We start from the raw sequence: 16,428 nt of genomic DNA on the forward strand, positions 1-16,428 counted from the left end.
TGACTTGGTCCAAAATTTGTTTTTTTCTGATTTAGCTATTTAATTATCTCTTATATGTTTTTGCTCTCTTTCTCTCTCTCTCTCTCTCTCTCTCTCTCTCTCTCTCTCTTTTCTCGTTCTTTCCCCTTTCTTCTTTTCATAAAAGTTAACTGATTTTTGGATGTTAATAAAATAAGGAAGGCAGTTTGTTTATTTTATTAAAGTATTCAGTTTTTGTATATCATGCATCTATCGTTTTGTGTGACGTGTTTGTCTTTTGCGATAATGAAAATGATGAGGTATAAAAATACTATAGCTGAGTTTTTTTTCATTGAAAATTCCAATTACTTTCACCTTAATCCATTTTTATGTCTGTCTGTCCGTTCATTCGATTTTTTTTTAATATACATTCATTCATCTATTCATTTATCTATTCATTCATTCATTCATTCATTCATTCATTCATTCATTCATTCATTCATTCATTCATTCATTCATTCATTCATTCATTCATTTATTCATTCATTCATTCATTCATTCATTCATTCATTCATTCATTCATTCATTCATTCATTCATTCATTCATTCATTCATTCATTCATTCACTCATTCACCTTATTCATCCATTGAATGAATTAGGCTGTCGGATGAACTTCCACAAGAGGTGTGCTTACAAGATCCCGAACAACTGCAACTACTCCAGGCAGAGGAGGTTGTCCTCGGGCAGTAGCAACCAGGGATCTCCAAACGCCGCTGAAGATCAAGTTGCCGGACTTCTATATTATTTCTCTGAATAAATACATAATTTGCCAACGAGTTCATTTCGCTTAAGACATTTTACTTATTTGAAAAGTGACTCCTATTAATGTCATTATGAACATGCATGCATGCATCTGGCGCAGATCCCATTGGCCAGTGCTCTGAGCTCGTCCGCGAAAAGTGATTCGGGCAGTCGGAACAGTCGATCGAAATCATGGAGTGGTCGACCACTGTGGATGGAGAAAGAGTATGCCTGGAGGATCAAGGTGCCACACACGTTCATCTACCACAACTACACCAGACCCACTGTCTGCCAGCACTGTAAGAAACTTTTGAAGGGTCTTTTCAGGCAGGGATTACAGTGCAAAGGTTGGTTTGCATTGTGTGTTTGTTATATATACTTACATATCTGTTTACTTTTACGCGTGTGTACGTTGTTTTATATTAAGCCAATGAAGTTGGTCAGTGTTTGAAAATATTTTCATCACCGTCCTGAATGACTTTGTTTGTTTTTTCTTTCTGTAGACGCAGCAAGTTATAAATTCTGTTTATATTTTTTAAGGAATGTTCAGATAGGTGTTTGTCCTTACGTGTTCTTTCCTGTTTGCATCTCTATGTTATAGGCATGTGTGTTTGTAAGCTTGTATGTTAATGTTCATGCCCGATTAATTATTATTGGATGCTTCACGCAATGTATGTTACTGTACATGCTTGTTTTCATGAACACATTTATATTTGTCTCTACATGTAAGATATATATATATATATATATATATATATATATATATATATATATATATATGCAGCATAAGCTTGTTACATGTTTACAGGTTCCTCTCCTTTTTGCCCTTAGAGTAGTGCCTGCTTCAATTCACTTATAACTCTTCCTCCTTTCTTTGATTGATCGGTTCAGTTGAATTTAATTGCATTTGCGTGAAGAATTGAGGAGGTGGTCTTGTGGGAAAAACGCCACTTACGTTTTTTTTTATTTAATTTAAAATCCATCTTTGTTGTCAATTGAGTTAGAATTGTTTTTTTTTATACAAGAATAAGTTTCATAGTGTTGGTTTTTCATGATTATCAAGTTAACTTTTTTTTGACATGTAATCAAGTTTGTTTGTATGTATGCGGGTATGTTTATGCGTTTGTATGTTTAGGTTTACGTGTTTGTATGTACATTGTATATGCCTTTCTTTTTCTCTGTTAGCTCGTTTGTTTTTCCATATTTTATGATTATCAGATTGTATTTCATATGTAAATTTATGTATGTGTGTATGTATGTGTGTGTGTGCTTATTTGTTTGTTTGTATGTTTTGATATGAATGCTTTTGTGTAAGTTTGTGTGTGTGGATGTATGTTTGAATGTACAACATGTCTGTCTATCTGTCCTTAGGCTTGTTTGCCTTTTCATATCTTTATTGCTTTTGTTTTTATTTATTTTTTCCCCTAAATAAACACGCTGGTCCCAATCTCAACTTGCGTTTGTTTTACGTGTTTATCTGCCGGTCAGTCGGCTGGTTGGTTGGCCGGTTGGTCGGTCGGTCGGTCGGTTAATCGGACGAGATGGGTGGGAAGACTGATTTCTTGTTTTTCACATTTTTTCAAATGTTGTTAGTTTCTGGTTTGTTGTTGCTTGTTTGTTTGTTGTTGTTTGTTTGTTGTTGTTTGTTGTGGGTTTTTGTGTATTTGCTGTTTAGTTTGTTTGCTCTGCTGAATTGAAAGATATTTTTTAAGTTGGGCTGTTTTTTGACTTTAGGAAGACGATGAAGTGATGTTGATTTGCACGATTTGTTTGCGTGTGCAGTACGCTGTGTCAGTTACATCGTATGCTTCCTACGCAATCTCTTTGTAGTTTTTTTGTGTGCAGATATGTTAAATTAGTCAATATAGTCATAACCATAATATTAATGATGGCCATGAAGATGAGGATGATGTATCTTGATGTCATCAAGTTACTTCTCCGAAAAATGAATGTTTGAAATTAACGAAAACTCGTGAATGTGGCAGGCAATGAATGCATCCTGTTTTTGGAGTTGACAATTGAGTTTGCGTGGAAAAGTCTTTCTTACCATTTAAAACCAAAGCAACAGACATGCCAACGTTAATAGTTTGAAAAAAATATCGTTAACTTTACGAGAGTTAAAACATTGACTGACATTTTGCGTATGCAAACATGAAAACGTGACGAACATCATGAACATTACAAACATGACGAACATTACAAACATGACGAACATTACAAACATGACGAACTTTACGAACAGGACGAACTTTACGGATATGACGAACATTACGAACATGAAGAACAGTACTAGCACGACAAACGTGACAAACGTTGACAACATGACGAACTTGACGAACATGACGAACAATACAAGTAAAGGTGACAAAAACGTATCACCACACCGACAGACTGCAAGTTCAACTGCCACAAGAGGTGTGCACCACTCCTGCCAAAGAACTGCCCCGGAGAGGTCAAGTGGGGTCACGGATGTTAGTCATGATGATGATAGTGATGGTGATGAGGGTGATGATGAGGATATTGGTACTTTACCGACAACAATTTGACTGTTTTATCAACATTTTGACGATGTACCAAATAAATTAATAAACCGATACGTAATAAACCGGTGTACCGTACCGGTAATTAATAAATGTACCATTGCTATTCACCGATCATTATTATTGCATAATCTGTCTTTATAAGTGAATTAATTGATATTTATAAAATTTATCGAAGCACCCAAACATTTTATCAAACGCGCGTCAAACCTTTTGTTGTACATACAGCTCAGATACGTATCATGATAGTAGCTCTCTATCTTTCGACATTTTAATTTTATTTTCATATACTTTTTTTGATGATGATGATGATATAGGGATGACAATGTACATACGTATCGAGAATTTTCTGATGGTAATGATGATGATGATAGTGATGGTGATGATGATGTTATTGATGATGAGGATGATAATGATGATGATGAATGAATGAATGTTTATGATAATGATGATGTGATGATGACAATGATGAAAAAAGCAATTCCGCCAATGTTTATGTTCATTTTAAAATTACCGTTACTTATAAGCAGAGATCATGCAATAATGACTGGCATCATCATCATCATCACCGTTATCATCATCGTCTTCGTCATCATCATCGTCTTCATCATCATCATCATCCATACTGTGATGATGATGATATGTAGTGGTGATAATTTGATGATAATGATTTATATTTTTTCAATGAGGGTAATAAATTATGGGTAAATAATAATTTTATTGGGAATCGTAATAATTTTTTTTATTTTTTTAAACAAAACGCGCTTCCTCTATTTACCTTCACTCATTAATTCATTAACTCATTCATTCATTCATTCATTCATTCATTCATTCATTCATTCATTCATTCATTCATTCATTCATTCATTCATTCATTCATTCATTCATTCATTCATTTTTTATTGAACTTTTAGAATAATAGTCCTTTCATTTATCCATCCATCCATCTCTCCATTCATCCATCTATTCATACATTCATCCATTTATCCTTCCACTCAATGCATACATCAAAAAGTGCGTTTTTTAGTTTTAGGAAAAAACAATTGTGTTACTTTTACTTCATCTACTTAAGTTCATTCGTTCATTCATTCATTCATTCGTTCATTCATTCATCATTCATTCATTCATTCATCCCTTCATTCATGTATTATTTTATTCTTCATTCATTTCGTGTTCATAAATTCTTTCTTTTCTTCTTTCATTCATTCATTTATTCATTTCATTTTTTTACATTCTCTCATTTTCCAATCATTTCTTCATTCAATCATTCATTCCCTCGCACTCTTCCTAAACAGCTCAGACGTACGGCTCGCAGGACAGCACGGAATTGAACGACCTTGACAGTTCAGCCGACCTTGACCTCTCCTTATCACACGACAGCAAACAGATCGAGGATGATGTTGCCGAGGAAGATGATAATGAAACGATGCAGATGGCTCCTCCCCCTGTTTGGTATGTTCTTGGGAATATGTTAATTTATGTTAATTGTGCTGCTAGTTATGCTGCTAATTATGTTTTTTTTGTGTTATATGTTTTTGTTAGTTTAACCTGTTATACTATTATCTTTCTGGTTTTAAACTGGCAGAGAATGTTTTAGGGATTTAATTTATTGTTGCCCTTGATGTCTTGTCTTTCATGTATTGGAAACTTACGTCAAATCATTAATTTTCTTTATTTTTATTCAACCAAGCATCCATCAACACATCAATGCATGCAAGCATTTATAAATTCAATTATCCATCCATCCATCTATTCATCCATCCATTCATCCTTTTCACTCACAGCATGACAAACAGTTCCAACATTCCTCTGATGCGTGTCGTCCAATCAGTGAAGCACATGAAGAAGGCCGGTTCAAAGGTCATTCGGGAAGGGTGGATGGTACACTTCACTAACAGGGACAATACTGTTAGTTTCCAAGATTGTATCATTTAGTTCATCTTATCTGATGTTTTTTTTTGTATCATGTCTGGTGTTACATTTCCACACGCACGCATGTTTCAGACGTATCAGCTGCCTAACTAACTAACTAACTTACAACACACATGTCTTGCATTGCACTTTTGCCGAGACCCCTTTCGCCTGCAACCTGGTCACTGAACAGTAGGCCCAGCGCTTGCCTTAAGCCATCTCGCCGCCTAGTATAGTTAAAGATGTGTGCACGGTTTGAGCTGATTGATCGATTTATACTTTTAAAGTATTACAACGTAGTTTATATCGATGGATGACAAACTAGCAAGTATTCAAGCAACAGACTACAGACAACTTCGCATGCATCTAAAACTGGGATAAATTGAATCTTTCTTCTGAGTTAGAAATAACTGCAGGCGAGCTTGAAAGATTTAAAGTAGATAATCTAATTGAATAAAATGTGGAAAATTTCAACTCTTAAAAATAATGTGATAAACTTTGTACACGCATGCCACACGCACGCAATCTCTCTCTCCCTTTCTTTCTTTCTTTCTTTTTTCTTTCTTTCTTTCCTTCTTTTTCTCTCTCTGTCTCTCTCTGTCTTTCTCTTTCTCACACACACACACACACACACACACACACACACACACATATATATACATATATATACTTTCATGTATATGTGTGTGCGTGCTTTTTAATATCTAGAGGAAACGACATTTCTGGAGGCTGGATGTCAACACTATAACTCTTTATCAAGATGAGAACACTTCTCGATATTATAAGGTTATTATTATTACATGTTCATGTTTACATTGTTCACCGTTCACTCCTTTGTTCGTATATTGTTTGCACTCATGTACGCTCATATTGCTGTGTGTATATGCGAGTAATACATAATATATGTATTTGTGTGTTTATGTGTGTTTGTATTTCTTCATGTATATATGCGTTTTATGTCCTTTCTTTATATGTAGTTTTGTGACTACGTCCGTTTGTATGGGCTGGGGTGAGTAGAAATTAATACCTTCCGTCACTAAAGTGCCATGTTATGAATTTATGATGATGCGTGGTGACGTTTATTCGGGCAGGAAATCCCTCTGTCTGATATCACGTATGTCGGCCAGTCGAGCCCTGCAGCTACTACTGCCACTGCCGCTACCACCAACATTGCTACTACTATCGCCACAAACAGCAACAACACAGCGAAAACAAAAACATCATCTACAAAAACATTATCGGCAAAATCGTCGTCGACATCAACTTCAACGGTGTCAACCACAGCAACAGCTGCCACAGCAATATCGAGAAACATTTTGTTGATGACGTTTAATTCGACGTCATCATCTTCCGCCAGCTCTCCTGCCAGATCTTCAACAACTATTCCCGAGGAGGTAGAACGGAACCCCCACGTCTTTGAAATTCACATCACTGGTGGGTACCTGTGCCTATGGTATGTGTGTGGCGTGTGTGTGTTTGTGTGTGGTGCGTATGTGTGTATGGTGCGTGTGTGCGTGCAGGTGTGTTTGTATCAATGTATCTATCTATGCTTGCATTTTTAGTATGAATGCACGTTTTTTCATATTTTGTCTGTAGTTTTTTACAATGTAATGTCAGTGTAGATCAGTATAAGCCGTCGTCCAGTTCTCTTCAGTGGCTATAAATTCAAGTTGTTTTTTGTAAAAATGAGGTCTCAAACTTGTCTCCAAAACCCAAAAACTCAATTTATATTAATCCCCATGTTCTATGCTGCCACATACGTGCGTTTGACCAACAATTGGTGCAAAGAAAAAATATTGGTTATGTTGGTTGTAGAGAGTTGAATGGATGGAGCATTGTCAGTGATGATCACCGGCTCCCTTGCTTCCTGGATTTGAACACCATTTAGATTACACAAAATATACAAATGATGGCGGTGATGATGATTGTGATGATGTTGGTGATGATGATTGTGGTGATGTTGGTGATGATGATTGTGATGATGATTGTAATGATGATTGTGATGGTGATTGTGATGGTGATTGGGATGGTGATGATGTTGGTCGTATGTTTGTAAGGTAGATTGTTTTGTATGATTTCATGAATGTATGCAAGCTTAGTGTGTATGTATTTTTTTTTATTTATTTTCTTCCACAAACATAAAATGCATGAAATTTAAAGTTAGACCATTATTAGTTGAGTGCAATTTGATAAGTGATGCTTTTTGCACGGCTGTGTTTAGATTCTTTTGATGGTTTCTCAGAATCTTAGGACGTTGTTTGTTTGTTTGTTTGTATGTTTGTTTGTTTGTTTGTTTGCTTGTTCTTTAGTTTTACGAAATCTTAAAAATGCAAATATAAAAACCTGAATAACCATTATCTTCAGGATACAATAATTTTTTTCAAGTTATTAGCCTGTTGTATCGTATTTTATGTTTTATGTCGTATTATTGAGCTTTATTTAAATAACATGTTGTCTTGCGTTATTTGTGTATGGATGTGTTTGTGTATATATACAGTGTATGTGCATGAATCTGTATGTATATTGTGTATGCGTATATACATTGTTTGTTTGGTTTTTATGCATGTGTATTTAGTTAAAGTGATGTGTGTATGTGTGTGTCTGTGTCTGTGTGTGTGTCTGTGTGAAGTGATGATGATGATGGTGATGTTTTTGTTGTTTCCAACGTCATTGGGTATAGCGGTGCTGACACTGCAGTTGAACTAACTAGATGCCGGTTGTTGGTTACGTTGGTGATAATGATGATAGTAGTGATGATCATAGTCCTCCTGACTTTGCCAATATGGCATTCCATGTCTCCGTCTACATCAAGTGCTATTCATTTTCTCATCAATCTCCATCCGTTGTCATCATCATCAGCGTCGTCGTCGTCATCATCATTATCATCGTCACCATCATCATCTTCACCATCATCATCATTATCGTCGTCATCATCATTATCATCGTCACCATCATCATCGTCATCATCGTCATTTTGTTGTCTTTATCATCATTATAAGTATTATTGCCATCATCGTCATTATTTTACTCACATCGTCATCATCACTGTCATCATCATCATCATCATCATCATCATATTCATGTCTGTTCAAGCAGTTCATTGACTGGAAGGAATTTCTCGATCGGTCGAACGTTCTATTGTCCTCATTATACAGGCGCTGTCTGACCAAGTTTAAACGCGAAAAATCTCATGATTCTATTCTCTAAACATCACACGCGCACACACATGCACGCACACTTCACAAGCACGCACACCCACATACATGTGCGTCATATTAAACAGCATATTGCATCAAAGATTTTATCAATTTACATGTTTGTGTGTGTTTGTGTGTGTGTGTTTAGTGCGGTATGTGCGTTGGTGCGTGCGTATGTCTGACTGAGTAGCAAGCACTGATGGCAACTTTTTAGGATGCATTTTATATTCTGTTTGAATGCATTTGACATCAATAATCCTACCGCATCCTCATAACTATTTCCTCCATCATCCGGCCAAACAATCAAGCCACCAACCGACCAAAAAACTAACCAACCAACTAACCAACCAAACAACTAACCAACTAACCAACCAACCAACCAAAAAACTAACCAACCAGGTGACACGATATACTACGTTGGTGACGATCCAAGCCAGGGCGGTAGTGAGGAGTATGTATCATCGACAGAAAGCGGAATTGGACTGGAGCAAGCGAGGAACATGGAGGCAGCCATCCACCAGGCCCTTCTCCCTGTTACCCCAAAACCCAGCGTTGATAGCGACAAAGGTTAATGAGATTTTTATTTTTAAATTAATTTTTTATTTTACTTATTCTAAATATTTAATTTTAATTTAATTTATATTTTTCTCTTTTATTTAAGATTCGCAGGCTACCAGCACGAACGTGAAGAAGGAAGAGATTCTGGTTAATAGCCATTTATTTTTACTTTTCTCATTTTTATCTTTTGTCATCCTCTTCCTCTTTTTTTTCATCCTTCTCATCATCATTATCAATTTACTCATCATCGTCGTCATCATCGTCATCGTCTTCATCATTATTTGAGAAAATGTTTTAATTAGTAAAAAATGTGCTGCCGTTCATGCAATTTCAATCCACATACCATTATAATATATGAGTTTGAAAATAAATTTTTAACGTCATAGCTTCGGGTGGCGCTTTCAAACAGTAATTGAACCCAACATTTATTAAATTAACATTAAATTTAAATTAAATTTAAATTAAATGTCTCCAGGATGTCAGTTTATTGTATCAGATATTTCCAGATGAAATTCTTGGATCCGGACAGTTTGGCGTCGTCTACGGAGGTAATTTACAGTTAAGCTAAGCTAATGTGACGATGTTGTGGTGACCCCTTTTCGATGTTGTTGTGACCTTGACCTTGACCTTGTCGATGTTGTTCTGACCTTGACGATGTTGTTCTGACCCTGATGGTGCTGACTTGATGGTGTTGACTTTTAGGGAGTTACCATCGTCGTCATAGTTATCATAACTTTGTCATCATTATCATGATCGTCTCTGCACCGTCCCCATCATCATCATCATCTTCATCATCTCCTTGATCATCATCTTCTTCATCTTTCTGAGTCTAGGTAAATGTCGACGCGACGAATCAGATGTTGCCATAAAGGTCATCGACAAGTTGAGGTTTCCAACGAAGCAAGAGGCCCAGTTGAAAAATGAAGTCGCCATCTTGCAGGTTGCTGCTGTTGTTGTTTTGTTGTTGCTGTCTGGTTGATGATTGTTCACTAGTCTGTCTCATTTTTCGTCTCATTCACTGTTCATCTGTTTTGTTATTTGTCTGTCTGTATGCCTGTCTTGCTGTTTGTTTGTCTATTTTGTTGTTTTTAGTTACTAGGTTTTGTTTGCCTTTTTGTTTGTTCATCTTATCTTGTGTCTGTATTGTTGTTTGTTTGTCTCATTTTGTGTCTGCCTCGAATGTTCATCTCATTGCTTGTCATTTTTTGTATGTCTGGTTTTTTTTCATCTGTCTCGATGTTTATCTTTCTGTCTGTCTGTTTATGATTTGTTTATCCAGCCATGTATGTTTTTTTCATTCATCTGTTTGTTTGTTTATTGAAAAGATACAAAGATACAAAACTCTTGATTATACATCACGTACAGGATTTAAATCACCCTGGTGTTGTTAACCTTCAAAAAATGTTCGAAACAAATGAAAGGGTTTGTCATTCTAATTGCTTCTGATAATATTTTTATTGCGAAATAATTATATTTAAGTTTATCATTTTCTTAATTTCATAAAATAAGTGCTTGCATACATGGGTACAAGTCTGTTGATACATTGGATATTGATGATGATACATTAGGTTTTGATGATGATACATTGGATATTGATGATGATACATTAGGTTTTGATGATGATACATTAGGTTTTGATGATGATACATTAGGTTTTGATGATGATACATTGGATATTGATGATGATACATTAGGTTTTGATGATGATACATTGGATATTGATGATGATACATTAGGTTTTGATGATGATACATTAGGTTTTGATGATGATACATTAGGTTTTGATGATGATACATTGGATATTGATGATGATACATTAGGTTTTGATGATGATACATTGGATATTGATGATGATACATTAGGTTTTGATGATGATACATTAGGTTTTGATTATGATACATTAGGTTTTGATGATGATACATTGGATATTGATGATGATACATTAGGTTTTGATGATGATACATTGGATATGGATGATGATACATTAGGTTTTGATGATGATACATTGGCCAGTGATAATGATATGACACACATAAACGTAATGATTGTCACTGTATTTGCTAGTTTGAGATACAGCTTTTGTTACACGGATACATTGGATGAAATCAATCAACGCATTGCAGATATTTGTGGTGATGGAGAAGCTGAAGGGTGATATGTTGGAGATGATTCTATCGAGTCCTCGGGGCAGGTTATCCGAGAGGGTTACTAAGTTCCTCATATCGCAGGTCGGTTGATTACGTAATTGTATGATTCACGTCACCATTTGCATCATCATCTAGGTCACCGTCTACGTCACCATCTAGGTCACCATCTAGGTCACCATCTTTGTCACCATTCATGTCATCGTCTAAATCATCATCTATGTGTCATCATCAACATTATCACCATCACAACATCACCATAAATGACTTGCTCACCATCAGATCCTAACAGCACTGAAGCACCTGCACTCTCTGCATATTGTCCATTGCGATCTGAAGCCTGAGAATGTTCTCCTATCTTCTGAGACTCCATTCCCTCAAGTTCGTCATCATCGCATTTTCTTCGGTTTCCCATATTTTTGTTGCTTTATTTTTCGTATTGATGAAGGTGATAAAGGACGGCGATGATTACAAAGATGAGGATGGTGATAAATGAGGATGGTGATAGACGCATGATCTATTATAACATGCAGGTTAAATTATGTGACTTTGGCTTTGCTCGGATCATCGGTGAGAAATCCTTCAGGAGATCTGTTGTCGGCACTCCAGCTTACTTAGGTTTGGTTGGATTGACGTTGTTGTTGTGTTGTTGTTGTGTTGACGTTGTTTTTGTGTTGTTATTGTGTTGTGTCGTGCTGTTTTCGTTCTCGTACTTTTCATTTGCCAGTTTAGTGTTGTTTTTTGTGATGACGAAGACGATGCAAGCGAAATATTGATGATGATGAGGAGGATGATGATAACGAAATTATGATGATGATGATGATGATGATGATGATGATGACGATGAGAACCATTGAATTGTCAAATCACGTGACAGCTCCAGAGGTATTGACCAGCAGGGGTTACAACAGATCATTAGACATGTGGTCAGTCGGAGTTGTTATTTACGTCAGGTAAGTTAGCTACGTTTGTTTGTTCTGTTCTGTTCTCGTTCCCTACTTAGTAACTGACCGACAGACTGGCCGACTTACTGTTTTGCTGACCGACCGACTGACTGATTGACCGACTGACTGACGATGATTACGTCATCTACTGTTATTCGTTCAGCTTGAGTGGCACGTTTCCCTTCAACGAGGATGAAGATATTCCCGCCCAAATTCAAAACGCGTCATTCATGTTTCCCGCCAACCCGTGGAAAGAGGTCACTCCAGAGGCCATTGAACTGATAACAAAGTCAAGGACGTTTGCTTATTATTATTATTTGTATTTTTATTGTATTGTTGTTATTACGATGGCTGATGAATAATTGAATGAATGGAATGAATGATTGTTGAGAGTTTCTGCTGTTTATTAATTGAGGTCCCAGCTATCAGCGTTAAATTTTTGTGTTCTCTGTTGAAAAAGTTTTATAAAATAAGAGGAATGTAACAACAAATGATGATGATAATTTTGATAATGTATTTCTGATTAAATTGGATGCACATACACACGCACGCACACATACGTACATACATACATACATACATACATACATACATACATACATACATACATACATACATACATACATACATACAGACTGCTACAGGTGAAGCTAAGGAGGAGATTCACAGTTGACAAGTCACTGTCTCATATCTGGCTTCAGGTCGTCATCTCTGCTACGTTCAATTTTTAAGTTGTTTGGTTGTCTTTTTGTTTGCGTTTGTGGTTATGCTTGTTTTTGTGTGTATTTGTGATTGTTTTTACGTTTTTGTGCTTATGGCTATGATCTTAAATTTGCGTTTCAATGACTGTTGCTTCTATATAAACTCCGACATGGGCAACGAGCGCTTGCTTGGTTACTAGGTCAAACTTAAACTGCTGTAACCAAACGACTTGCATTCACCTCCTTCGTTTGCACACCGATCCCGTATGGTGTTTGTTAAGTTTGGCGCAGTCAGCATTCGAACAAGAACCGCATGCAACCGCAACAACTGAACTGAGAGAGGAGGGTGATGATGATGTTGGCAACAGAAATGATGACGACGACGACGATGTTGTTGCTGAAAATAAAAATGACGAAGAGTTATTTCCAATTTGAATGTTTAACACCAAACTGCAGGATTATCAGTGCTGGTGTGACCTGCGTAAGTTGGAGTCGCAGGTGGGACAGCGCTACTTGACGCACGAATCAGATGACGAGAGGTGGGAGACCTATCGCAAGGAGAACCGTCTGCCCGCCTGGGATTTGTATGGACACACTGGTTTGTGGTGTGGTGTGGTTTGGTGTGGTTGGATGTAGTCTCGTGTGGCGTGATGTGGCGTGGTGTGGTGGTTCTGATGAGGATGGATATGTTCTGCCTTTGTTGAAGTTGTGTTGCTGTATTTATGTTTATGTCGTTGTTTTATGTTTGTGCTGTTGTTTACGCTGTAGTTATTTGGCCGTGGTGTAGTTTCGGTGCTTTTACGTTGCTCGTGGTTAACCGACAGACTAGATAGATATCTAGATATTTAATTATCACCCGCTAGGTGTATCGAAGGATGATGTCTTCGCGTTCAGCCGAAACGTCAGGCACCCCCCACCACAACAACTGGTCCAACAATACCAACAGTACCAACAACACAATCAGCAACAATTTTTCCACATGTAACGCAACTGATGCATTGATTACTCAACGTTAACAACACGATGGGCTGTATGTATCCACAACATTAACAACAACTATAACAACTACAACAACGATAACATTAGCAGCACCAACAACAACATTAACAACAACATTAACCACAACAACAACAACGTTAACAACAGTGATAACAACAACAGCAACACCAAATCACAAAGCTTCAAAACAACATCACCAGCTACAACTCCATCACCAAAGACGACGACAAAAAACAACAATAGCGTTTTCTCATCATTTTACATAGTTTCGCGTCAACTGAATGTATTAATTATTATCATTATTTACAGTTATTTATTATAGTTTAGTTGAATATAATATTATAAATGTTATAATTTGTACATAAAATCAAATTTTAGGTTTTACAAATTTTGATTATTTGAGTCCAATGTTACGTATTCATTATAGATAAAAACCGTTAGTTTTGATGTTATTAGTCCTAAAATCATGAACGCGAAAAATGTTATATAGAATTAGGAATGTACGGAACCATTGATGTTTGCATCGTACATACATCTTGTTATATTTATATTATTTTATATTATTTTGTTATATTATATTATATTATAATATTATATTATATTATTTATTTTCTTTTTTTGTTTTTCTTCTCAACGTTTCATTGAAAATTTCTTGAGAAAGCTTGCAGTGGATAAGAGGATAAGAAAGCTTGCAGCGGATAAGAAAGCTTGCAGCTGATAAGTTTTATAGTTTGGCATTATTTATTTTATGGTACATATCGTATCGATATACTTATCTCATCATAATTGCGTTTTGTTTTTATCATTTTAAATATTTTTTCATCACGTTACGTCCTTATCATTTTTCTTTGTTTTATTTTATCATTTTACCTACTGCATATCCATTTTCCAATCAAATTTTAAAGTTCTTTTTTTTATTTATATTAGTCTCCTTTTCTTTTCTAAGTTCCTAATTATAACTGTTACACGCACACACACACACGCACACACACACACGCACACACACACACACACGCACACACACACATACACACACGCACACACCACACACTTACGCACGAACAAGCAGACAAACAAATATACATAATACATTAATTAAAAATTGGTTATACATTGGTTATTGAATTAAAGTTAATTTATTTGTTATGTAGCTAACTAACCCAACTATTCATCTAGTCGATCATTGTGGCCATTTTATATATATATATATTTTTCTAGTTTATTAATATTAATCAGCTTTTAATTTGGGTTTTAGGAGTTAGATGTACCAACCAATCTCTTCTCGTCTTTATTAATGTTAGTATGAATGATTTTATTTGATTTTTCGATAATTTTCAATTTTATTTTACTAATAAATTAATTTTATTTTAGGTATAATGGGTTATAAGTTGCGTAAATATAATCATACAAATGATTATGTATATATTATAAATATACTCATACAAATGATTATGTATATGTATTTTATATATGATATCATAAATAAATAGTTGAATGAATGAATGAATAAGTTAGTGAGCGAGTGAGTGTGTGAGTGATTAAATGAGTGAATAGATAAATGATTAAATATATATCCTGTATTATGTTTAATATTTATGATATACCGATGGCTTACATTACATTTCTTAGCCTTCAGTTATTTTCAGTTTTAAGATTGAAGCTTTTACAATGACATAAACTTTAATTATTTTTTAATAATTATGTTAATTTTATTCAGCGACGAAATGTTATATTATTATTGTTAATGTAATCATTGATCATTAATCAGTAGTATCGTGAACGATCAGTCACTCAATTTTTCTGCAATATTTAATTACAACTTAGCTCTGCTTACATAAAGTACAATATGACTGCAGCGCGCTCACACACACACACACACACACACACACACACACACACACACACACACACACACACACACGCACACACACACGTGTTAAAAACTGTGCAAAGTTATTTTTCTATCATCATGAATGTTCACAAGTGTTCTAACTGTTTACACTTCAGAAGTTTACACAGCTTTCATTCAATAAATGAAGTTGTATTTTTGCTTAAACTTTGAGGATGACCTCAAAAAATGTCCATTTTATATTATATCATACATTAATAATCTCATTTAATTATTACTCATTTTTTTAATAGGTTTTGACTTGCCATACAATTTTTTAGCGTCATTGATTCTACTTTACAATCTTCTACTGTCTTCGTTACTTCTGCATTTGTGTGCGTGTGTGCGTGTGTGTGTGTGTGTGTGTGTGTGTGTGTGTGTTCGTTTTAAAATTTGTTTTCATTATCATTGAATTTAAAAATTTTTTTGTTGTATGTTCGCATATTTTCAAATATATATATATATATATATATATATATATATATATATATATATATATATATATATATATTTTTACAATATTCTATAAATTCTACCGAATTTTTATTGATGATATGTTTAAAATGTCACACCAACCAACCCAAATAGTAAAGTTAAACTCCGAATTTATTACAACAATAAAAAGACGCCTCACCTAATACTGAATATATATATATATATATATATATATATATATATATATATATATATATATATATATATATATATATATATAGAAAAAAAAAAAAATGTCTTTTTTTATTTATATATATATATATATAAAGTGTGTGATATATATATATAGAT

General features: G+C 35.0%; 1 protein-coding gene across 1 annotated transcript; it reads left to right on the top strand.

Moving 5' to 3' along the window:
• Positions 1-626: 626 nt before the first annotated feature.
• HELRODRAFT_168571 (hypothetical protein) lies at positions 627-13,740 on the top strand (the record flags this gene model as incomplete). Its single annotated transcript, XM_009014412.1, has 19 exons — positions 627-743; positions 882-1,107; positions 3,151-3,231; positions 4,596-4,752; positions 5,085-5,208; positions 5,920-5,997; positions 6,303-6,664; positions 8,842-8,975; positions 9,070-9,113; positions 9,442-9,514; positions 9,800-9,906; positions 10,332-10,388; positions 11,090-11,194; positions 11,393-11,491; positions 11,644-11,728; positions 11,988-12,063; positions 12,218-12,311; positions 13,212-13,353; positions 13,619-13,740. 19 exons carry the CDS (start codon positions 627-629, stop codon positions 13,738-13,740), a joined length of 2,283 nt encoding a protein of 760 aa, XP_009012660.1.
• Positions 13,741-16,428: the final 2,688 nt, after the last annotated feature.

Source organism: Helobdella robusta (assembly GCF_000326865.2).
Source record: "Helobdella robusta unplaced genomic scaffold HELROscaffold_13, whole genome shotgun sequence".
NCBI classification, from domain to species: Eukaryota; Metazoa; Annelida; class Clitellata; order Rhynchobdellida; family Glossiphoniidae; genus Helobdella; species Helobdella robusta.